Source organism: Furipterus horrens, unplaced genomic scaffold (assembly GCF_987537825.1).
Source record: "Furipterus horrens unplaced genomic scaffold, mFurHor1.1.pri manual_scaffold_7, whole genome shotgun sequence".
NCBI lineage: Eukaryota > Metazoa > Chordata > Mammalia > Chiroptera > Furipteridae > Furipterus > Furipterus horrens.
The window spans coordinates 52,051,058-52,076,929 of NW_028327177.1; the positions used below are offsets into that span (position 1 = coordinate 52,051,058).

General features: G+C 36.4%; 1 protein-coding gene across 1 annotated transcript; it reads right to left on the reverse strand.

Annotated features, from left to right (window-relative positions):
• Nucleotides 1-23,187: 23,187 nt before the first annotated feature.
• LOC150004452 (protein SET-like) lies at nucleotides 23,188-24,134 on the reverse strand. Its single transcript, XM_090282863.1, has one exon. It carries the CDS (start codon nucleotides 24,132-24,134, stop codon nucleotides 23,268-23,270), a length of 867 nt encoding a protein of 288 aa, XP_090138989.1. The 3' UTR covers nucleotides 23,188-23,267.
• Nucleotides 24,135-25,872: the final 1,738 nt, after the last annotated feature.

Sequence of the window (25,872 nt, forward strand, 5' to 3'; positions counted from 1 at the left end):
GGAGATATCGATGGTTGGGGGCTGATAAGAAAAGCCTTCTTTGAGCTGGATTCTGTGGATAAAGGGGTGTTAATAGATACAGAAGATAGAGGAAAGTCATCCACACCTCATGCTTTGTCCTGGGGACACAGTGAGGAATAAGACAAAATGTCCCTGCATTTTACACAAATCCTTTATTAGTAAATTAACATATTTAGGAAGCTTAACAGATTAATATTCTCTCTTTCTATTATCAAATGGGGCAAACATTCATGAATCTTTTGTTGCTTTTCTATTATTGACATTTTAAAGATAATTTTATTTATTTTTATTGTATTTTATGGATTATGCTATTTTAGTCATGCCAATTTTTCCCTCTTTGCCTCCCACTACCAAGCACTTTCCTAGTCCCTATGGCAATGCCCGCCCCCCTTTGCTCATGTCTATGTGTCATACATATAAGTTCTTTGGCAACTCCATTTCCTATACTGATCTTAACATCCTCTCTGCCTATTCTGTAACTACCAATTTGTACTTTTTAATCCCTGCACCTTTTCCCCCATTTCCCCAAAATCACCTCCCACCTGGTAATCATACAAATGTTCTCCATACAATGATTCTGTTTCTGTTCTGCTTGTTTGCTTAATTTGTTTTTTAGATTCAATTGCTGATAGCTATATATTTATTTATAATAAGTAGACATTTTATTAACTCAACTTTTTATTCATTAAACAATCTTCACATCAGAGATGTCAAATGTTGCATTTCCCTTTGAAGGAACAATTATTGTGTTCACCAAACAGCCATCAGGAAAATGAGAGGTCTCCAAATTATGTCAAAAGCCCCAGTCCACTGAGGAGCTCAGGATGCTTATCTTGGAGAAAAGAATACTCAGGTTGGAGCATTTAATTAGGTCTCTGTCCATAATATTAAAGTGGTTACACAGAAGAGGGAGATTTGTGGTTGCTCCTGGGCCAGGCAAAAGTCAGTATGGGATCAAAGTTGCAGGGAAATAGATGATCTCACTTAAAGAGGAACTTGTAGCCACCAGAGAAGTACTAAGTGTACCAAAAGCAGTCATATACCTTAAGACTCTGCCTTAAAACCTGTGTTGCCATCCTGGCTCCAATTTTTACTAACTCCATGATCTTAAGCTTTATTCCCCATTCTGTAAAAAAGACACATTTCACAAGGATGTAAAAGACCTAACAGAGTAGTTGCCACATAAATGGCTCACCATTTCCTGTCACTAGAAGCATACAAAGAGAAGCTGTTTTATGTCTGTGGTGATGGAGGTGGGAGAGGGCATTTCAAAGAGAATGATAGTCCATTATTTCATCCTTGTGAACACCTCACCCAGGGATTTATTATTTCTCGAGAAAGAGGTTAGTACCACTTGACTCAGGTGGCCAGAGTGGCAGGCCTTCTGAGAAGTGTGGCAGCCTAATTAAATTTGAGTATTATGGGGAGAGTTTTCTACTTCTTCAAGTTTATTTTCTTTATATAATTGTTACTACGATATAAGGAAAAGACCTAGGTTTAAATGTGAACTTTTTTTTCAGAAGTAAACATGGTTTTTGTGATCTGTAGAGAGACAGCTTCTATGATGCTTTCTGACCAGCCAGGGCTGGAGTTATTTAAACCTTAGGGAATGTGACTGCCATTGTACATTTCATAGCAGTGTAGTTGCCAATAGAAGGGTTCCCTAACAGTGGCTTTGACGATCATCTAAGACAGTGGGGAAAGGTTCTAGGACCTCTCACCCAAGGATGTGGCTCTGCAGATGTGTGAGAAGTCCAGAGCTGGGGGGTTGCATCTATTAAGGTCACCTAGCCCTCCTGTCCTTGCTACCCTCCACTCCAGCTTCCTCACCTTTGTTCTTTTTGATATGTTCTGTAAAAATTCCATCTATACTCCCCAGAATCTGCTCTGGTCAACATTTTTGATGGCCATTTTGCTGTATTGAGAGTTATTCATCGCAACCTTTATTCTTCTATAATTTTTGATGATATTAATACACTTTATTGATAATGTTGAATGATAATCTCTATTTCTTTAAAGGTTTTTTTTTTCCCTCACCACACTTCCTCATTCTGGCCTCGTCTTTTCCCTTCTGTTGACTTCAACAAAACAAAAAGAAGCAGTTATTTCGGCAGCAAAATGATGTTATTTGGAATTAGCAAAATAATTGCATTCTGGGACAAGCAAGTTATGGTGAACCGTAGACAAGTCCAAAGAACAGAGGAGAGGAGCCTCCTTTTATTGTGGAAAAAGGAAGTTGGGAAGGGCTGTTTTGAAGAATTCAGGGTGGTAATGGCATCTCATTGGCTGGGCTATAAGTGGGAGCCCAAATCTGAAGGTAAACAGGTTCAGGTGACAACTGACAATGGTAGAGGTGTTTTGCTGGGCAAGAAGAAGTTCTCTCTTCTTCCTCCTGTTGTATGTCCTCCTGTTTTGGTCTGGGTGGCAGTGCTTGAGAGCATGCCCTTCAGGGCTTCCTGACTCCATTTTAAATGAAGTTCCCTTTATTTATTTTATAGATTGATGTAATCATAGATACAAAAATTAAAAAATAGTTACATCCAAATTGTTTCTGGGGGATGAACTAAGTTAAGGTTATGTGATCAGATGGCCAGAGATTTTTTATTAAAGAAGACTCCATCCCTGGGAGGTGACTCAGTTGGTTGGAATGTCATCCCATACACCAAAAAGTTGAGGGTTTGATTCCTGGTCAGGGCATACACCTAGGTTGCGGGTTAGAAACCCGGTCAAGGCATGTATGGGAGGCAATCAACTGATGTTTCTCTCTTCCCCTCTCTCCTTTTCTCTCTCTCTAAAAATCAATAAGCATCCTCAGGTGAGAATTTAAAAATGAAGAAGAAGAAAATTCATTTAGAGCATTTTTTTTTTAGTAGAATACTTTCCATTTGTCTGATATGTTTGCTATTTACTTTTCTTAAAAATGTCCTTTAGGGGAAACTATGAGGGGTCATGTTTTCGACAGTTGTTTCAAAACACCAGGCATCATGTGATCTTCCCCATTTTGAAAAGGATGGATGATTTTTCAGAAACCTCCAACAAAAATAAACTATTACCAGAAAGCTAAACAGCCTCAGACAGCCTAAGTTTAAAGGGGAAAGGTTTTGAAAAGATATTGAGGGGTCATTTGATTTACCTGGTTGGCTATTTGATTGAAGTATCTCTCTCCCCTTTTGAGAGCAACGAACAAGATCAGTCAAGGATTTTACCTATAAGGAGGGTGGCAGCTGCTAATGGTTGGTGTAGCAAATCCTAATTGTTTTAATACTTCAGTGTAGGGGATTTATTGATTTATTCCCCATTGGTAGAGTTGTTTCTTCAAGCCATTTGGAAATGGCTACTGTAGTTTCTCAGAGTCCCATAATTGGGAATTTAGGTGGCTGAAGATGCCTGGAGAGTGTAAGTTTGTACCAAAATCCAGGAGAGGTTTGCTTTTGTTCAGGGGTCTCCATTTATTGCAGTTGAAGATAAAGGATTTTCATGATTTTTCTTTTAGTTGAATCATCTAGGCGCAGGCAAGCTAACTTGCTCAATTATCTAAATCTGGAGTAGATACGGCTTCCCATTCCATCCCAGTCCTTTTAGCTAGAAGGGAAAGATTCTGGTTCAGCTCATTTATAGACATAGATTTAAAGGTTACTTGAGTGGATTGAAGATCAATCGCAAGGCCAGAATTTTCCTTAAAAACAATTGCAGCTGGCTATAATAATTATATAAGGGCTCGCTAGATTTCTAAGGACAAGTCTGCATCTTATTTTAATCAACAGGTTCTGAGAAAGTGCTCAAGATTGCCAGGTGAAGTCATTTTGTTATTGCCTGAGCCTGATGGAGGGAGTTGGTACTCTATTTGTAGTTCTAGAGATTTTTCGTGATCATCCCAATTAGCTGTTCTCACCTTGTGTTGGGCTTGGCCTTCTCCAATGAGCATGTGAACTAGCTGATACACATCTGAGAAACCTGGATGATAAGTCTAGATGACTGTATTAAATTCCTCAGCAGATATATGAGGATCTTCAGTAACTAGGAGTGTCTCTGACAATGATTCTTAGTTCAGCCTTAGTCCAGGGACATAGGAAATTTTAGGGGCTTAGCTATAAGATCCCCAGAGGGTCTGATTTTAAAGGAGCATAGTCTAATGAGTTTGAGGAAGAAGTAAGGAGAGGTTCAGAGGAAAAGGGGAATTCCGTGAAATGAATTAAAGGATACAAAGGAGCACTGCACCGGAAGAATAGGGGCTTGAAGAGGCCTTCAATGCCCCTTTAAAAAAAAAATAACTCGGCATTTGTTTTATTTTAGATCTGCTAACTTTGTTCTAAGAAAAATAAGTTTAGGAAGGTCAAAAGTTCTCCATAATGCTCACAAGGGTTTTAAATTATTTTTGGTTAAGTTGATCCAGTTACTTAAAAATGTGTGTGAAGAGGGACCTTTTTTTTAAATATAAAAGCAGTTGGGGTCCCAGAAGGAAAACCCTCCTGAAAGAATTTTGCAGATTGAGATCCCATTACTTAAAACTAGGGTTAGAACAGGGAAGAGACCTCATCAAAAAGGATGTCTTCTTTAAAACAACAACAGACAGATCTTGAATAAAGCCAAAAAACTTCAAATGCAAAGAGAGCAGAGCTCAGATGCAGAAGAGTCTTACCTTCAAACTCCAGAGGCAGTGAGGAGGCGGTGGGTTCCGACGCCTGTTTGCTCACCAGCCATGGAGTTGTTTTGAGTCTTCTTTAGAGTCCACTTTTTTTTTTTGTAAACAATTCTTTTTCTTTTCACCAAGTAGAGTCCACTTTTGATCATATGTTGACTCTGGAAAACAAAAAAGTCAGTTATTTTACCAGAAAAATGGGTTTATTGTGGAATAGGAGAATTAAAATTCAGGACAAGCAATCTATGGCGAACCATAGGCAAGTCCTGTTTGATCTCTGGGTGGCAGTGTGTTCGAGCTTCCTCTTCAGGGCTTCCCAATGCCAATTTAAACAAGGTTTTCTTTATTTCTAACATTTCTTACCTCTTTCTTCAGTCTTAATCACGAATTCTCTGAATCTGTGTGAGGATGCAGTATTCCTACCTGATACATCAAAGTAAAAGTAAATGCGTTCTGCTGCTGCTCAGGGGTGATAACAAAGGATGAAATGTTCATCCCTTTAAAGGGAGTGTTGATCTAGTTAAAACAGTAATGAATTAGGTGCAGGTCTGAGTGACCAAGTCATCACTTAACATAGAAGATTTTTTTTTTTTTATATTTGTGGTAGATTTGTCTCAGATTATTTGGAGGAAGACAGGTTTGGAAAGTGCCTATGAAGCATGCTCTAATTTATGCTTGTGACTGATATTTCATGGCCTTTTGCATAAGAAAACTTAGTAGCTCCACATTTGCTGTCTTTCTTGGGGTAGTTGGCCATGTTTTCACCACAGCTTTCTTCACAGCCCACAGCCCACAGCCCACAGCCCACAGCCTACAGCCCATTCTGTCTCTGGTTGATGCTGATGCTTGGAGCCTTCAACTTGGTCTTTGGTTCCTTGTTTGAAACCCAGAGGGATTGAGTTTGACTCCTATAACATTAGTGTGAATAAAGCTGTAATAGATAGGAATTTACCCACTAACTTGGATAATTTAACTTTATTTTATAAAATGCCTCATAGTCTCTAGTTCAGAGCATGAATTATGTTTAGTCAACAGAAAAACTTAACTTCAGGGCTACCTGGAGTTATCAACATCTCAAATTGTTGCAATGCCAAGGTTTGGGGAAAGAGTGAGCTAGTTATCAGTCCACAAAGCAAACTCTATGCATACAGCCTGAAGCCAACAGCTCCTTTCTTGTTTTTACTTTACTATCATCCCTCTTTCTCTCTTTCTCTACTTCTTCTAGGCAAAATTTTGTTAAGATTTTGTTCTAGATAGTACTCTGTCTAAAGTTTCTTTCAGACTAGTTTTAAATTGTATCTTTATTTGTATGTTTGTCTGTTGTTTTGCAAAATAAAATTACCATGACTTGTAAGCTACTTTCTCACCCTCCTACGGGTCATCTTTAAGAGGAGGATCATGGAGATGCCACCTTATTCAATATGATGAAACACAAGGAGAATAAGAAACTAGTTAATATAGCAAAACATTATCCAGACAATTTCATTGTAATCTTAGCATATAATGTAATTATTAAAAAATGTTCAGCAACCCTTGCAAAATGTTTAGTATTTTGTATAAACTGTATATACACAGAAATTTTGAATTTCTTCCATTTTATTTGCACATTTATATATTTTGATGTTCATCTTTTAAAAGGCTTGCTAGAGTAGTAGGTTTCTATTTTGAAGTTTTCTTTTATTTTTTAGAGAGAGGGGTAGGAGGGAGAGAGAGAGGGAAAGAAACATCATTTGCCTCCCGTATGTGCCCCAACTAGGGACTGAACCTGCAACCCAGGCATGTGCCCTGCCCGGGAATCAAACCTGCAGCCCATCAGTTCATGGGATGACACTCCATCCAAGTGAGTCATACTGGCTGAGGCCTGAACAGTTTTCTTATAAAAATCAGTAAAATGTTGTGCCTTATACTCTAGTTCTCCAATTTGACGGTGCATCACACTTAACCAGAATGACCGCAAGGGATCATTAAACTACAGATTTGCAGGCCTCATTCTCAGTTTCTCACTCAAAAGTCTGGAATAGGGCTCAAGAATTTTCATTTCTAGCAAGTTCTTCAGTGATGCTGGTCCAGAGGCCAAACTTTGAGGACCACAGACCTGGTGATTATCTAGTAGCCAGATAATGTTGCTGTGAGGCAGTGTGTTTTAGTGGAATGAGCATGAATTCTGGAGTCAGAGATACCTGGTTCAAATGTGAGGAAAATCCTGAGTGCTTGGCCATGCATAATCAGTGCAGGACTAAAGCCAGCCAGCTGTCACAAATTTTTGTAACCTTCTTAGCATGTTAAATTAAAAGAATTTGCAATAAGGAAGAAATGACAATAGTGATAATAAAAATACTTTATACTTGTGTGGGATTTACAGCTTTATAAACATCATATACAGAGAGGCAGTATGCGACAAAAAAAATTATGGAATTGGGTCCAACACCTGAGTTCGCTATCTGCTGTTTTCTACACAACCATATGGCTTTAGGCAAGGTATTTCATCTCTTGAATGCTATTATTTCTCATATATAAAATGGGAATAAAATAAAGCCAGCTTTATACTGTTCCTGATACTAAATGTCGTGTTACTTCCTTTTAAAGTTCTAGTTTTCTGTTTTTAAGTGTGAGCATTTAGAAGTTGACTAAAAATAAGCTTCACATGAAAAGATATTTATTTATACATGATTCTTTATATTTTGGGGGAGTAACAGAAAAATATTTAACCTCAAATATGGTATTTTGATTTGTGAGTGAACTTATATAAGGACGGAATGCTTCTTGAGAAATGAGCAAATAAAGATCAGTAGAAAAATGTTGCAGATATTTTACAATTGGATATTTTCCAAAATAGCCACAGGTCCCAGTAGCATTTTCTGGCACCAGTGGGAGGCCCAACATTTCAGCTTATGCCCCTGAATCACTTGGCAGGCTCTGTGTTTCCCCCTCCTCTTCTGTGTGTCTTCAGAATCTAGTCTTGTTCTCCCCCCACTCTCTCAGATGAAAAGCTTTGTTTCTTGTCATCGACAGCCACCTTTTCGAGGATTCAGGAATATGTTTTGTTTGCCCTACAACCTTAATGCAGCCAGTCTGGTTAGAGGTTGGCATCTGACCTCTCACTTTTAGGAAGGGAGGCTGGATACAAAGTGAGAAGACACAAGGTAATTTTGGCATTGAGGTATGCAAATCTCTCAGCACCAGAAAGTTAACCAAAGACATGTATTAGGTATATGGAATGAGAAGTTCTATCTCTCCATTATATTTCAGGAATTATATTTACCTTTTATTTCTAAGGGTAACAACCAAATGGCAAAAGGGGAACTGACCAAGATCATACCTTTTAGCTTGAACCAGAATCAAGCACCACAGTAATGATGAATACAAGGATAAATATTTCTTTTTCTTTTTAAAAATTTTATTTTAAATTTTATTTTTATTGAATTTATTGGGCTGACATTGGTTCACAAAACCATACAGATTTTAAGTGTACAACTCAACAAAACATCATGTGCACCACATCTTTCTCTGACAGGCTTATTTCACTTAGCATAATACTCTCCAGGCCTATCCATGCTGTCACAAAAGGTAAGATTTCCTTCTCTCTCTCTCTCTCTCTCTCTCTCTCTCTCTCTCTCTCTCTCTCATTGATGAGTAGAATTCCATTGTGCAAAAGTACCACAGCTTTTTTTTTTTTTAAATCCAATCTTCCTTCTACTGTTGGGTACTTGTGCTGCTTCCAAATCTTGGCTATTGTAACTAACACTGCAATAAATATGTGGATGTATGTATTCTTTCAAATTAGTGTTTTGGGTTTCTTCAGATATATTCCCAGAAGTAAAATTGCTGGGTAATAAGGCAGTTTTATTTTTAACTTTTTGAGGAAATTCCATACTGCTTTCCACAGTGGCTGCACCAGTCTGCATTCCCACCAACAGTGCACTAGGGTTACTCTTTCTCCACATCCTTGCCAGCACTTGTTGTTTGTTGATTTGTTGATGATGGCCATTCTGATATGTGTGAAATGATATCCCCTTGTGTGTGTGTTTATTTTTAGTTTTGAATTTTTAAAATTTAATATCTATTGTATTTTTTCCCCATTACCATCAGGTCCCCTTATACGCCGCCCCCCCCCCACACACACCCCAGTAATCACCACACTGTTGTCCATGTCCATGAGTTCTTTTTCCTTTTTTCTCTATCCCTCCACAGCCTTGGAATTTCTCTGGTGATTAATGACGTTGAGTATCCTTTTATACATCTTTTTGCCATCTCTTTGTCCTCTTTGGAGAAGTGTCTACTCAGGTCCTTTGCCCATTTTTAATTAGATTATTATTATTATTATTATTATTATTATTATTATTATTATTTTGGTGGTGAGTTGTATAATTTTTTAATAAATTTGGATATTAACCCCTTATCAGATGTATTATTGGTGAGTATGTTCTCTCATTCAGCGGGTTGGCTTTTCATTTTGTTGATGGTTACCTTTGCTGTGTCCCATTTATTTATTTTTCTTTTATTTCCTGTGCCTGAGGAGATATATCAGCAAACACAGTGTCCCTGCCAAGTATCAAGTCTCACCTCAGTTCCTCTTCTAAAAAAGTTTCTATGTGGTCCCCACAACTGCAGCACCGAGCCCTGGGGGGCCTATTCCCCACACTCCCCTTCCACGAAAAAAGTCTCTCTTGGTCAGGGCTGACCACAGCCTGCCAGAGCCTCTGACAGTTTTAGATAAAGTTTCTCTCTGGATCACTCCCAGATAGTATTGGGAAGAGTCCAGCAGCCATACTGTAACACAGCGTAGTGTCAGGGTACTCTTGCTGCTCCCTCCAATGAATCTCAGCGTCAAGTGGGCCTGCCCTTGCCACCCTGTTTCTGTAGCCAGCACCTCCCCAGGCTCTCTCTTCCCCTGGAGCTCATGGTTCCTGAGCTGATCTGCAGACTTCTCAGTCAGATTCTGAACCTCTCATGGTTCCTGTGGTGCCTGGTGTCAGGCAGGCAACAGCCCCTTCCTCAGTAAGTACAGTAGTCCCTGAATCCTGGCTCCTGGCGGCCACACATTGTGTGGTCTTGCCCGGGGTGGGCACTCCACAGGCTTCTTCTTGAGGGGGACATTTTAAATTCCTCAGAATAGCTCCTGCACCAATTATGCGTGGCTAGAAGTGCTGGGTTGGGCAGTGGTGGCGGCAGCTGCCCGGCCAGGAGAGCCTGGTTGCCCTGCCGGCAAGCAGGCTCCTGTTCATTCACACACCCCGCATACTTATCTATGTACACACTCACTCACACACGCTCTCACTCACTCTCAGCTGGATTTTCAAGTTGATTTTTCTGTGGTTTAGCTGCAAGACCAGTCCAGGTCTGGGAGAAAGTGGAGGGAGCTTCCAGCCTCCCTGCAGACGTCCTGGATTCTCCTATTCCCTTGTTTTAATATCGTTGTTCAACTTTATCTTATAAAATGATTGAAGAGTATCTTCTCTTTATCTATTCTCATATGCATAGTTAGTATATTATTGGAAGCATCTGTTTATTAATACTCTGGTAAAATTTATTTGTTAAACTGTCTGGAACTGTTTGTTTTTCAGGGGATAATTTTATGTATAATTTCAATTTAATTAATGCTGTGAGACCATTAAAAATCTAGATAATCCTGAGTCAGGCTAATCATTTATATTTTAGAGGAATTTGTTTATCCAGTCTTCAAATATATTGGCATAAGTTTTTTCTAGTATTTACATTTCTAATACTTCTAAAAGTATTTCCCCTTCCTCATTTCTAATATTTTTATTCATATTACTCTTTTCTTGATCATTCTCACCTGGGTTTTCTCTTTTTCAATTAGTCTTTTTAAAAATTAATTTAGAGAGTGAGAAAGAGAGAGAGAGAGAATTTATTGTTCCACTTAGTTTCATATTCATTGGTTGCTTCTTGCATGTGCCCTTACTGGGGATTAAACCTATTACCTTGGTGTATCAGGATGACACTCTAACAAACTGGCCTAACTGGTTAGGGCCTTGATTGGTCTTTTTAAAGAATTAACTGGCTATTCAGTTAATTAATTTTTAGATTTTTCTTCTTTTTCATGTAAAGTATACATATAATATTTAAGACCTAAATAGATAACATTTTTCATATCCTACAGGTTTTAATTTCTTATATTTTTATCTTTTTGTTAGAGTGTTTTCTAATTGCCATGTGCTCAGTAAGTTGTTTAGAAATATTTTAAATTTTAAGTTTCTAATGTATGCTTTTAAGTTACTTTTTGTTACTGATTTTTAACTTAATTACCTTATACTTAAAGAACATGATCTCTATATTAATTCTTTGAAATTTATTTTCTAGTATACTGTCTTTATCATAATATTCTATGTATGTTTTTAACAAATGTGTTATATATATTTCTACTGGCTCAAGTTAGTGTATTGTCAAGTTATCTACAGCCTTACTGATCTTTGCTTTGTCAGCTGTGGAAAGAATTAGTTTAAACTCCACGCTGACATGTAGTAGATTTGTTAATTTTTTATTAATATTTTCTTAATTTTTGCTTTACATATTTTAAAGTTATGTCATTGGATGCTTACAAGTCTAGAATTGTTATATGTTCCCGATGAACTAAAATTTTTGTCATTATATAATGTCAAATAATGGAGAGAAATTTTATTTCTGTTTGATCCGCTTTTTCTTTTTCTTCTTCTTTCTTGCCTTATTTGGAATGATAAATATTTTCTTCAACAAATACTTCTTTCCTTTACTGGTTATCCTAGAAACTTTTACATATATTATACTTAAAAGGTTTAAAATTAATCACTACCTTTATCATCCTTTCAGACAGTAGTATAGGTTCTTTAAATCAAACCCACCCCTCCTCACTACTATACTATTTTCAAACCATAGTTTAATGATTCAGCCCCAAATTAGATGTTATTGTTATTGCTTTATGAAGTAAATACTTGTTTAGTTTGCCCACATGTTAAGTCTTTCATTTATTAATGCTTTTGTATGTCAGACTTTCATTTTGTATGTTTTCTTTTCTTCCTGAAGTACATTTTAAGAAGACGTCTTATGGGAGTGCCTATATGTAGTAAAGTCTTTCAATTCATAGCTGTCTAAACATATTTTTTCCCTTTTGTTTATGAAGTTAAAATTGTTCATTCTAAATGACTAGCTTGGTGATTATTTTCTCTCAGTTTCTCTTAGCCTTTGGATGTACTGAATCCTGGACTCCTTTTTTGTTGTTTTTTGTTTTCTGTTGCAGAAAAGGCTCCTACCGGTTTACTGTATTTTCTTTAAAGGAGTCTCCAGTTGTCTTTAAAATCTTGTTTGTTTATTAAATATTCTTACTTTTCTCTATCATGTTTGCAGATGTAGACTGTTTTATTTATTCTGACTGAAATTCATTGTGATTCAGAAATGTAAGGACATTTTCACCCAATTTCTCTTTGAATATTGTAGTTTTCTGATTCTTCCTGATATTTTCTTTTGAGATTGCTGTTTTGTGTATGGTAGAACTTCCCATTTTATCCTCAATATTTGTTCATTGTCTTAATATTTTAATTTCTTTTTGTGCTATTGTTTGAATAATTTTTTCAGATTACTCTGCCAGTTCTTAACTGTATCTAGTCTGTTGTTTAGTCCAATTACCCACGTTCTTGTTTTGTTAATTTTTCATTCTTACAGTTACACTTACGTGTTTTTCTTTTTTGTTGTTGTTTGTTTGTTTTTACCAAATCTGCGTGGTCATTTTCGATAGTTTCTTCTGTGTTAATCATAGGTTAGATATATTCATTTATTTATTTGACTATTCTAAATATATTTTATATTCTATAGCCATTATTTTCACAATTTTCACTCTTTATGGGTCTAAAAGTGCTCTTTTTCTTCTGTTAATTGTCTCTCACCCATTTATTTTATATTTTTAAATTAGTTCCTCATTTGTTTTATTACTGTCTTTGAAAAATTGTGCATTCAATTGCTTTGGAGCCATATCTGTGGAGAGTCTATGAGGATTGATTGAAGGTTTTTTTCTTCAGGAAAATTTGTTTTTGCTTCTACCAGGAGGCAACTCAAACCATTTTAATCTGAATTCTTAATTTGGCTTTTCTGGGAGCTACAGCAGTAGGTGGCTTCTAGTACCAAACCCAAATGAGGAACTAGTTCTTGTTACAAGTCATTATTATTGTTTGAAGATGAACTTGCTCACCATGCATGTCTAGGTTAGTGGTTATTTTCTACCTTCTTCCAGAGCCAGGTACAAGGCAAACAAGTTTTATTTCAGTTACTCTTGATGGGGCACTTTTTTTTTTTTTTAGTTAATATTTTTATTGTAGGTATTTCTTTCCATGGGTCCAGGCTTTCTGAGCAGGTATAGGCTGTCATCTCCAAATCACCTTCCTAAATTGCATATCCAAAAGCTTTACTTCTATTCTCTGTATAGCTAACTAAAAACCAAAGCTTTAGGGAACCAGAGATTGAAGATGTTCGCAAAACATCTGTCAACATTGTCTTGCTCACATATTTATGTTATTTAGTCATTTAATCATTTTTCATATGTTTAAAATATAATGTATTGTTATTTATTGTTTCATGAGAAAATGTATTTCTTTTTCATACTATTGGCTCTAAATATTGTCAACAAATGGAATCTACATGATATCTTCTCATCCTCTATGGAAAATAAAAATAACACTCCCAGAATTTATGATGCCAGAGGATAGTCATTATGCTCATTCCTGGTTAGAAATCAGTAAGATAGTGGCAGCATTAAATTAAGATTCATAACATTCAGCTCAAAATAAAGATTCTAAAATTTGTGGCTATCACAATCATTAGTAGATGTAGTATTGATATCAACTAGGAAGTTTAGTTTACATAGTAAGTTCACAAAATAACTAGCGTTATAATATTTTATGTATTTATATAATATTGTGCAAAACCTGATACTGTGTGTCATGTTCACGTCAATAACGGCATTGTTAATTCTATATGTTGTCCTGGTAACAGACAAAATTAACTGTTACAAGGTAAAAATGGTCTCAAAAGATCACTTTTTTTATGTGAAAATATATTTATCTCAGCAACAAACATTAAAAATGTTAATAGGAACTCTAAAAGTAATCTTGAAGTTCAAGGATGACCTAAAATGCTTTAGTTATTTAATATTTCTTAAGTGTTGCTGATGGTAAGGTTTTAGTAACATAGTTTTATTTCTACTCTTAAAGTCTTTATTTCCTAGTATTAAACTTGATGAATAAATACATATTTTATATGTTTAGCATGTTTTAAAAATACTTTAATAATTACTTAAAATTCTGTATGAGATGAGGCACAGCATATATAATCGAAACCACAAATATAGACTAAATTATATTTAGTAAATTTCTTCTGTAGTCTAAGAACATCAAAAGATGAGAATCCTTTCTTTCACTGGAAATCTCAACATCATGATATAAAAAAGGAGAAGAAAATACAATATTCTGCTGTTCTGGATATTATTTTATTTTAGGACAAAGAAAAGATCCATGATTGTCATGATTTGGGGGAATGCAAGCTGGAAAGGACTTACGCTAGCTTGTGATGTTGCCAGAATGAGCAGGAACAAAATTTAATAGGATTTTTCTTTTGTACTGGTCTCCGTTTTTCATACCTCAAGCCCTTTAGACTGCTCTCTGGGGTATTACTCAGCACCAAGCTACTGTCGACCCTCATCTAGCCTCAGAAAATCTTTGTTCTGAAAGGTCTCAAATACAGCTGAAACATAAATTTCATAGCTTTGAACATAATTTGGGCAAATAATAATTTGTTCTCCACTTTCAAAATAAAGTATCTAATTCCCTGTGGTTTTAGAAATTGTGGAGTTGATTTTATTAACAGTGACTGAGCTGATGTTTATAGTGGAATGGTGAGTGCTGATTCCTGCTATATAGTATAGGATCCTGGAATGTCAAATGTCAATAATAATTTACCTAAACAAACTGGGAAAATAACTTTTTCGTGGGGTTCTTAGAGGACAACTTGTGCAGGGGTTTGTGTATGTGTGTGTACTTGTGTTTATTTTTTCCTGGAATCATGGATTCCTAGAAAAAAATGCTTCTTATCTTTGTTTATTGCTATATTAATGGGTTGGACCTTTAAAATTTTAGAGACTCCTAGCTTTTTATTTCATCTAACTTATGTGGTCTGGGATGAGAGAAGCATTGTGCTTCGGTGCTATGAAAAAAAAATCTGTTTATCACTTTATGCAGTTTGTTCAGGAATAGGGTCCACAGTTTTATCAGCTTCAAAAAATGGTTAGTGATACCCTCCCCCTAAAAATATATTAAATCATTTATTATAACAGCCTATATTACAGAGAAGTCTACTTAGTTTCTAGAAATCATATTTTATGTAATTCCTCCAACTTTTTAGCTAGAAAGATAGTAATATACCACAGATAAATATTTACTTGAACTGTGTTTGCATTTTAGTAATGAAGAAATTATTATTGTTTTGGTCTTTAAAGATAATGTATTGAATTTGGCAAAGCCTGATGATATAACATCAAATGTACTGAGAAAACATTGCTTCAAAATTCATAAACTGAGACAATGAATTTAAACTTGAAGTGAACTTTAACAAAGTCATCCATCTCATTTTAGTTATAATTTTTCTTTTTAAAAGAACATACTAAACCACATAGTAGAAGATAGTGCACAATTGCTATTCACAAGGTCCAAAGCTTTTATTTACTTATGTAGTTTCCCTATTTCCAGATTCAATAGTCAGGATTATTTTAAGTTTTCACTTGTAGTTACAAAAAAATACATAGAAACATCCATCATTAAATTATTTTTTCAGTATTTGAATTAAAATTTTATGTCAGTTAATATCTAGGATTTTGACTATAAATTGTATAGAAATCAGACCTGCAATATCGGCAATCTTTCAATCTGGAGGAATGAGTAACATTTTTATTAAAAAAAAAATCTGAATTAAAATGTTTTACAGCTCTGTATATGCCTTGGCTTTAGATAAAGAAATAAAAAATTTTCTGTGTTTTCATATATTTAGACAAGTAAATATGTAAATTTTTATATCTTAATAACTAAACAGTTTCTATAAATTCCAAAACTTGGGAAAGATATAACAATACACTAATTATTAAACTATGAAATGAACGGGACAATTTTTTGCAGACTTAAAAGTATGGCTATGTATCTGGACACATTTTAAAAATCAGGTTACTTTTTTAAAAAATATTTTATTTATTTATTTTTCAAGAGAGAAAGGGAGGGAGAAAGAGATGGGGAGAAACATCAATGTGTGGTTGCCTCTCACATGCCCCCAACTGGGGACCCAGCCTGCAACCCAGGTATGTCCCCTGACCAGGAATCGAACCAGTGACCCTGTGGCTCACAGGCCAGCCCTCATTCCGCTGAGCCACACCAGCCAGGGCCAGGTTACTTTATAGTAGGAATTTTTTTTTTTTGAAAATTGATTTATTATAGATCAAAACTGTGTGTAAATAGAATGTAATACACTATTGCCATGAATTAAGGAATTACTGTTTTTTGGTTTCTGTATTTATAGTTAAGGTGTTTAACAAGATGAAATAAATAGAATCAACCCCTCATCTCCTTCCCTCTGTTATATGTTATTAGAAATTATCTGTTTTAGAGAACAAAATGATCGTGTCACTGAAATGCCCTACAACTCTTCTTTCCTTCTATCCGTGCTATACTCATTAATGAAGTTTTGTTTTAGAAATGCTGATTTCTGAAACTAAGTTTACTGGTAAAAGACATATGTTTCACATACATATATTTTTATATATATGTAACATATATGTGTTTACAGTATATAAAGTATCGTCGGCAGCCTTCCGTCTCGAGAGACGATGGTGTAGCTTCTTAAGAGTCTTATCTGCACCGCCGAAAATGGCTGTGCAGTCCGACTCGGGAGTGACACAGTATCTGTCTCCTCCCGTGTTGAATCGACATCTTGCAATGACGCTGGAGTGTCCTCTCCAGTGGAGCTGAAGCTACAGAGCCTGGGCAGGGTGATATGGAGGGTCTGCTGTTGCCCATGCAGCAGACCCCCCCTCTCTTCGCAGCTGAAGGATCCAAGGGAAAGACGGAGTCAATACAGCTTGGCTTCAGGTGCGCCGCAGGAGTTGCCGGTGTTGACTACAATGTCAAACCGCCTTAGGGACTCCGGCTCCGGATTTTCTGTCGGGGTTTACTCCCTTAGCCTTTCCTCTGAAGAGGTATGCCGCAAGGCAGCGGAGGTTTTTTGGAGTCAGAGTTTTCCTTCTCTGATGTGCCCTGACTGGAAGATCGAACCAGCGACACTTAGCTCGCAGGCCGACGCTCAATCCACTGAGCCAAACCAGCCAGGGCCTATATAAAGTATACACATGCATATATGTATGTTTTACATATATATACATATATATTACATTAACCATTTTGATGTATTCTTTCTAAAGGAAATCTGTACATGTAAACATCAATTATTTTATTTCAAGAGTGAATGTGTAGAAATGGGATACTGCTTACTGTGATTATGGCATTTGATACATTTTCATCTTATAATTTTAATTATTTTTGATGTGTCTACTAGCACTTGAGGGATTTTTTAGCTTCTCAAAGGAAACATGTCAAGTTATCTGGTTTAAGGTGAGGCCTTCAATATAGAGGGAATACATTGATGTGTCACGATTTAAAAGAAATTCACTTAAGTGAATAGTGTCAACGGGTTATAGAACTGCTGAACTCATATGAAGCATTGTGGAATAAAGTGTTTGAGAAATATAGTACTCATAATTAAGATTTTTAATGAATTGCCTTGTTAATCCATATACTGTATGCATGTTGCAACATTTTCTAGGCTTAATTAGTGTACTTGATGATTATGTTTATTTTCTGATGTACACACTGATTAAGCATTGTCCATACACTGGAGCTTGAAACAAGATCTGTCTGTAAAGTAGTACCTAGTCATCTATCTGGGGACTCAAAATGCAAATAGATCAACTTATGTAAAATTAAATTAGTTCTAATAGAACCCATTTTGCCTGAGCAGCTGGTGTCACATTATAAACAGCATTCTTTTGTTGTAAAAAATAAAGGACTTCTGTTGACAGATCCTTATATCCTTTTATGCTTAAAATACTGAATGCATGTGATGTTAGAGTTGAACTTCAACTCTTAGACACAAGGAATCATGAAGTATTTTCAGTTAACTCATTCTATTGTGCTCTGGAAATGTAACTCATTATGGCATTATGGCATTTGGGGAAGTGAGTGCCAGGCTTCAAAATTCTTTTCATCAAAACCTGTTTTTAGTCACTTACAACTTTTGATAATTTTCTTCTGTTATGCTGAAATCCTTCAGCTAGTCTTAAGTCATATATTCAAAATATTCACATATTCAAAAATTTATTGAATACTATCCCTTAATTTACAAATACTGTAGGAACTTTTTTTTACATCCTGCCATTTGGTGGCTAGATTTATAAAGTTCAATTTAGCATTTAAAATGTTGATAGACTAAAATTTTATTTTAAAGTTACTTGCAAAACCATTAAGAACGCATCTGTTCATTCATTTTTTAAATTGGGTTGTTTGTCTTCCTGGTGTTGAGGCCTATGGGTTCTTTATATATTCTGGAGATTAAACCCTTGTCTGAGGTATCATTGGCAAATATGTTCTCCCATACCATGAGTTCCCTTTTCATTTTGATGATGGTTTCTTTAGCCATGCAGAAACTTTTAAATTTGATGTAGTTTCATTTGTTTATTTTTTCTTTTATTTACCTTACCCTGGGAGATATATTGGCAAAAATATTGCTCTGTGGAATGTCTGAAATTTTACTACCTATGTTTTCCACTAGGACTTTTATGGTATCACAACATACTTAAGTCCTTTATCCATTTTGAGTTTATCCTGGTGTATGGTATAAGTTGGTAGTCTAGTTCTAGTTAACAAAATAAACTAACAAGAAACAATAGAACCAGAGACATGGGAACATGTAATAGACTGATAGCTGTGGGAGGGGAGAGGAAAAGAAGAAGGAAAGGGAAGGGACTAGTCAAAGAACATGTAAGAATGATGCATGGACATGGACAATGGAGGGAGACTGACTGTGAGCTAGAGGATTGGGCTGGGTGGAGGGGAGAAAAAGGATAAAAGAAAAAATTGGGACAACTATAATAAAATAAACAATAATTTTTTTAAATTAAAAAGGAAACATTTGTTCATTATTTGTGCATTCTACAAACATTTGTTGAGTAGCTCCTGCTTTTTAATTTTATTTTATTATTTTCAATTACAGTTTACTTTCAATAGTATTTTGTATTGTTTTTGGAGTACGGCATTGTGTTTAGGCAATCATATACTTTGCAATGCATTTCCCTGGTATTTTCAATACCACCTCATAGTTATTGCAATATTATTGACTACTTTCCCTATGCTGTACTAGGCATTCCTGTGACTATTTTGAGTAGTTTCTGCTTGATATCATACACTGTACTTAGCACAGGATTTGTGTAAAGATAATTTCTGTTCTCAGGGAGATGATGACTTAATGAGGCATAATATAGGAAGGAAGAGAAATGACAAAATAGTAGACTGAATGTTATTTGGAGATATTGATAGTGTGCTGATGGAGAAAAGAGAAGCTAAAAGAACTATTATTATAAACTTCATGAATAGTCATTCATATGACTTCTTAAATATTTGCTTTCTGAAAAAACCTTAGATGTCACAAGTCCATGAGCTTTGAGGGAAGACAGGGTTTGAAGAAAAGATAAGTGGTAATAGATGAGTATCCATTGATAAGCCACTAGATACTAAGCATTTAAGGAACAGTGTTTGAGCAAGATTCAAGAATTATTCAACAGTACTACTGATTCATGATTGGAAAAACAAAATGACAAGGGGCTATTTTGTATTATTGCTGTCACTATACATTGATAATATCATAGTGGAAAGCAGTCCAGAAGAAGGTACCAAATACTTTAAATATGCACATATATTTTGATCCAGTATTTTTATTTCTGAAATATAAACTTTAAGTAGGGAAAAATGCTTTCAAAAAGGTGTTCACCACAGCATTGTTCATAACGGAGAATACAGTATCTGAAAAAACCCTGTCTTACAATAGGGGAAGGTTGAGCATACCATGAAACAAACATTTGATGAAATTAAGATTGTTGACTTCATCCACTAAAATGATTTTTACAAAGATTTTAGATGATTCAGAAAATGCTGATGCTAGGATGTTAAGTGAAATTAGGAAGAGACAAAATTGTGTATACATATGTTAAAACAATGTAAAATAAGAAATAAATCTTTTCTCCCCATGGGAAAATTCTAAAAGAAAACAAATTATTATTGTTTTTCTTTTTTTTACTTGGAAACTTTTCTAAATTTTTTCTAGGTATACATTACATTTCCCAGGAGGAAAACATTAAAGGTATAGATCATATATGAAAAGTAAAAATGTGGTTTTACCATAATTAACAGAGTAAGACTTTAAGAGCCTTCACAGACTCACTTGCAGAATTTTCATCCTTGAATTTGTAGGAGCAAATATTCCTGAAGAGAGAGACAATATGAAAGATATCAGATCTGGGGTCATAGATTTAATAAATAATTCAGTAAATTTGGGCAAAACCAATGTCTGTCAATTTCATCTATTAAAACGAAGGGCTTATGATAAGTGACTTCTAAGGAACCTTAAACATCTCCCATTTTCATTCCATGATCCTACCATGAAATGGGTGGTGCAGAAAAACAAAAAGGTTGCTTCTTCTAATATGCAAAAGACTGATACTCATTCTCCACTTGGAGAGTCACTCCAGAGAGAATCCAACTTGGTCTACAGTCCTCTCTACTGAGACCAAACACCTCTCTAAGACATGATCTCAATTGCATCACTCACATCTATTCATACTGAATTCAAACCAGTTGAGCTGCTTGGTGGCTCAAAGGGCAGCCAGTATTTTCTCAGAAATGTCTGTAGCAGTGATACATATGTGCCTTCATGTAGTTCTGACATCCTATTAAGTAACCGAGGTCTTACAGAAACTTGGTGTCCCAGGCTATGCTCATCTTATACCTTAGAATTGAGTGTTAGGTTATACATGTCTTCAGCATGTTTCTGGAGAAAGTCATCAGCTATTCCGAGTGAAAATGCACTCACCTGTGCACTAGAGTACATCTTAAAGGTTTTCTGTGAGCAAACCAGTTCACATCAAATGGAAAATTAGAGGTCATCTTTCCAGGTACCACAGCCATGGTTAGATATTGGATTTCCTCCAAAGTATGTGTTTATTTAACTGACAGATTACAGAGATGCACTCCATGAAGGAGTATCATCAAAGCCATCACTACCAGCATTGGTTTAAATCTTCTCTAAAAAAAAGTAATATTTAGTGATGGTTGCTTGAAGAACATTGTAGATATTCTAAAATCTATTCTTAGGTTGAGTTACAGCAGCAAAACTATCCAATTTGGACTTAATACACCATAGCTTGATGTCATCAGCCTCTACTGAGGGACAGCATAAAAAGCCACTTTGTGTCCATTGAGGATATTTATGAGTACACTGTCCATAGCTATACTACTCCTGAGCACCACATTTGTTGTAACCTCAAAGGTACTATGAGTTATGTGACTAGTGTCCCTAAAGCACTGATGCTAAGAAGCTTAGAGCCATGTCCTTACCATACATACCCACAGCAAGGGAATAGGGCTTTCTGCTCTGTATTCTTCAGCCATATCCTTGCCCAATTTTATACTCCCCAAGTTGGCTTTTCTTTCCTTTACTTCTTCTTTAGATTTATTACATATTTTATGAAGTCTTACAAGCTGCTTTAAAGTAAATCAATGGTTTTTCTGCTTCATCCAGCAATCAAGACATGTAGAAAGGTGCCAGGCCTGTGGAATGTTGGGCAAGGCTCTTCCCTCATGCTTGTCCTTGGTCTGCTTCATATTTTAAGACCTGTAGAGAAAGGAACTCATCTATATTTTAGTCTGTACTTAGTGCAGTAACTGAAACACAGTAAGAAGTTGAATATGAGGAGACTCAGAAAGGCTTCTTGTGGATGCTGTCCAAATTAACACTCTTTGCTATTTCTCAATATTTGAATTTCATTATAATCAGGAAATGTGTAGGTAGGGGTCTTTAGTGAACTCTATTCTGCCCAAAGAAAACTTGCTGATGAGGGTGAAAATTAACAATAAATCACCAAGTTTATACTCTGCTTCCCTTTAATCTCACTGTTATCTCAGATGTCCATGCCTAAGTGAATTAGCTTGAAGGTAAAAATCAGAACAAGACAGCAGTTGAGGGGATCCCAGAGAGAATGCAGCCAAGATAAGATCAGGGTCTGGCAGCCAGAGGATGTTTCTGCTCTTTGCCATGGAGCCTGGCATTTATGTGATACCTCTTGATTCCCAGGTGAAGTGTGTTGACTCGAATACACTGCTTAAAATTCTTATTAAACAAGAAGAATGTATAACACTGCTCTTAAATATGAGCTACATAGTAATTATTCTGCTATTTTTTGTTAATTAGTGTTCTTTCTTATGAAGTTATGATCATCCCTGAATCTTTTCCAAGGGGAGGTTGGATTTTATAGGTTTTTGTTTTTGGTGTTATCTTTTTTTCTCTTTCTCTCTCTCTTTTTTCTTTCATCACTTTTCTCTTTTTTTCTTTCTTTCTTTCTTCCTTCCTTTCTCTTTCTTTCTTTCTTTCTTTCTTTTTTTTTTTGTGTACACATTTAGTTTTATTTTAACAAAGCAACTTGTACACTTTTACTGTTTAAAACTGAGCATCATCTTTCCTTTCCACTGAAACAAAAAGAAATTTTAAAAATAAACAAGAACAAAATTACAATAGAGAATGTCAATTCCGAATAAGAGCCTACAGGTTCTGCTGATTCTCCCATCGAGTGGTAGGGCTCGAGTCATCATCAGGAGAGTTTTATTTTAAAAGTGTCATCTTCAATTGCAAGGATGTCCATGAAACATCACAATTAAACATGCCAAAGGAGAAGCCGTGTTGTCAAAATGCCCACTTAACCCACCCACCCAGACATCTCAAACCCACCCTTTGCCGACCTTCTATAACCCCCCCCTTTTCTTAATTTTTTTTTTCCTTTTTTAAACAAGAGAAAGTAGACAGATACATGTTGGTAAATGCTAACTGTCCATATTCACATAGAGACACAGTGTGATCTCTGAGCCCAATATACAGAGAAAGGAGGAAAAAAGCTAGAATTCTATGCACTACTGCACAGGGGGCTAGCACCCTCCAGCTTCCAGCAGAGCTAAGGAAGCAGGAGGTTTTTCTTTTTTCCCACAGACCACGGTGGTGTTGATTCCATAGTTTTTGTCAAGATAGGAAGGGGTAAAAATTAATTTGGAACAGAAAGGGGCAGAGATTCTTTTCCCACTGTATTCTGCTCAAGGTACATCCCCCCAAAATAAGGTGAGAACCATGGTGTAAAGGAGACAAAAGAGACCTCAAAAACAGGGAGACTGAGCACAAGAGGAGGAAAACAAAAAACAAAAAGAAGAACTGCAACTTGCTCCCAGGGACTGGAGAAAATTAAAAAAGAAGGTTGGAATCCATCAGTGTTCCATTAGTCATCTTCTCCTTCATCTTCCTCTCCTTCCTCCCCCTCATCATCATCTTCATCTTCTTCACCTTCATCTTCATCCCCTTCTTCATCAATATCTTCCAACCCTTTTTCTTCTTTATCATCATCATCTTCTTCTCCTTCCCCCTCTTCATCATCCATATCAGGGACCAAGTAGTACTGTAATGGATTTAGCCAAATATCATCTTTGATGACTTCTCCTAACTCATCTGCACCTGCATCAGAATGGTCAGTAAACCAGGTAAAAAAGTTCTTTGGTTCCTCATGCTGCCTCTTCCTGCTGGCTTTATTCTGCGTTTGACTTGAACGTTTTGTCAAATCCTTTCCAGATTTCCATTTGATTTCAGTGGACTTGGAAGATGGATCACCATTCTCATTCAGATGAAATTCTTTGGAGAGAACTTTATTTTCGAAGTAAGGATTTTCATCAAAATAAAAATCTATTCTGTAACCTGATTTAATATCTTCAAATTCTGTCACTTCAACACTTGTCAAATAATGCAGTGCCTCTTCATCCTCTTCCCCAAGCAGGGCAGGCACTTGTGGATGGTTGACAAATGTTGTTACCCAAAAATTTGGGATTTTGGCGATCAATTCTGACCTCTTCTGAAAAAATGGTTGGTGGAGTTTGTTATATTTCTGTTCTCCTTTCAAAATCTCCTCACTGGCTTGTTCATTAAGTCTGTCTATTTCATTTTGTACTTCATCAATATGTTCAATTGCTTCTTGCTGTTCTTTTTCTTCCTTTTGCAAGTCGTGGGAGGTGGATTTCTTCTCGGGCTTGGGGGCGGGAGGAGGTCTCGGTTTCTTCGTCTGGGGGGACAGCAGAGCCTGGTGTTTGGGGGCCATGCTGGGAGATAAGTCAGAGAATGAGGCCGAAAGGAAGTTGCACTGCTGGAAGAAGCGCAGAGAACTTTCTTTCTTTCTTTCTTTCTTTCTTTCTTTCTTTCTTTCTTTCTTTCTTTCTTTCTTTCTTTCTTTCTTTCTTTCTTTCTTTCTTTCTTTCTTTCTCTTTCTTTTCCTTCCCTCCTTCCCACCCTCCCTCAATCCATCCTTCCCTTCCTTCCTTCTTTCCTTCTTTCCTTCCCTCCATCTTACCTCTGAGTTTGGAGACGGAATTGTAGTCTTGATCCCCATTGCCACTTCGATTAGATATTTGCTCTCTGGTCAGCTGCATCATGGGGATCTAAATCATGATCTGTGCCATCCTGACAGTTTTATGTTTACCTTTGCTTCCTGGGCAGGGCTGTCACACCTCCTATGCTATAGGGGGCAGAGCCCCGTGCACTCATCACTACTGGGCGACCCTTCTCACCACACTGTGGCACTTTGTGTGGGAGCGGGGGTCCAATATAGATTCCTGCTGTTCACTCTCTGCTGAGAAGCCGGGAGCCTCCTCCATCCCCACACCCTCTGGCCTCACAGTCTGAGGCAATGGGGGTCTTCCTTCCCTGGCATTGGAGTCATGAGCTGATGGGTATGGTCTGCAACCAGGGGTGTTCCCCAGGTGCTTCTCATCTCTGTGCTTACCACTGTCCCACCACTGTCACTGCAGCTGCCACCACCAGCACAGCTTTACCTCTCTGCCCTGGCTTTGCACATCCTACCCGTATGGACGAGCACCACTTCTTTATAACTTTATATGTTGGACTTCCATGTAGCTTTATTTTCTGGAACTTCTGGTTATTTCTGGTTTTTTTGGTAGTTGTATTCCTTCTTAGTTGTGAAGGAGATGGAGCGTGTAAGTCTAGGCCTCCATCTTGGCTGGAAGTTGACCCCAAGATATCTTTTGATAGGTTAATGGATAAACAAACTATGGTTTATCCATACAATAAAATATTACTCAGCAATAAAAAGTGAGCTATAAGCCATAAAAGGACAGGGGGAATCTTAAATGCATATTACAAAATGAAAGAGGCCTATTTGAAAAGACTAGATACTGCACGATTCCAACTTAACAACCTTCTAAAAAAGGCAAAACTATGGAGACTATAAAATGATCAATAGTTGCTATTGTGGAAGAGAGGGAAAGAAGACTAGGGAACACAAAGGATTTTTAGGGCACTCAAAAATACTTTGTATAATATTATAATAGTGGATATATGCCATTATTTATTTGACAAAACCCATAGACTATAAGACACCAAGAGTAAGCCCTAACATAAACTATGGACTTTGGTCACGTGATAACAATGTGTCAGTGGAGGTTTATCAATTGTAAAAATGTTCACTTTCTTAGGAGATGTCTATAATGAAGGAAGCTGTGTGTGGTCAGACTGGCAATATAGATGGTATCTCTGTAGCTTCTCAATTTTGCTGTGAACCTAAAACACTCTAAATTTTATTTTATTTTTAAGTCTATTTTACTGTTTATGATATTACAGTTGTCCCAATTTTTCCCATTTTGCCCCCTCCACCCAACACACCCCATTCCCTCCAGCAATTCCCCTGCGTTAGTTTATGTCCATGGGTCATGTATGTAAGTTCTTTAGCTACTCTATTTATTATACTATTCTTAACATCCCCTAGTCTATTCTGTATCTACCAATTTGCACTTCTTAATCCATGTAACTATTCCCTCATTCTC

Excerpts from the sequence above, each read along its gene's own strand:
- LOC150004452 (XM_090282863.1), bottom strand. The coding sequence starts at position 24,134 with ATGGCCCCCAAACACCAGGCTCTGCTGTCCCCCCAGACGAAGAAACCG.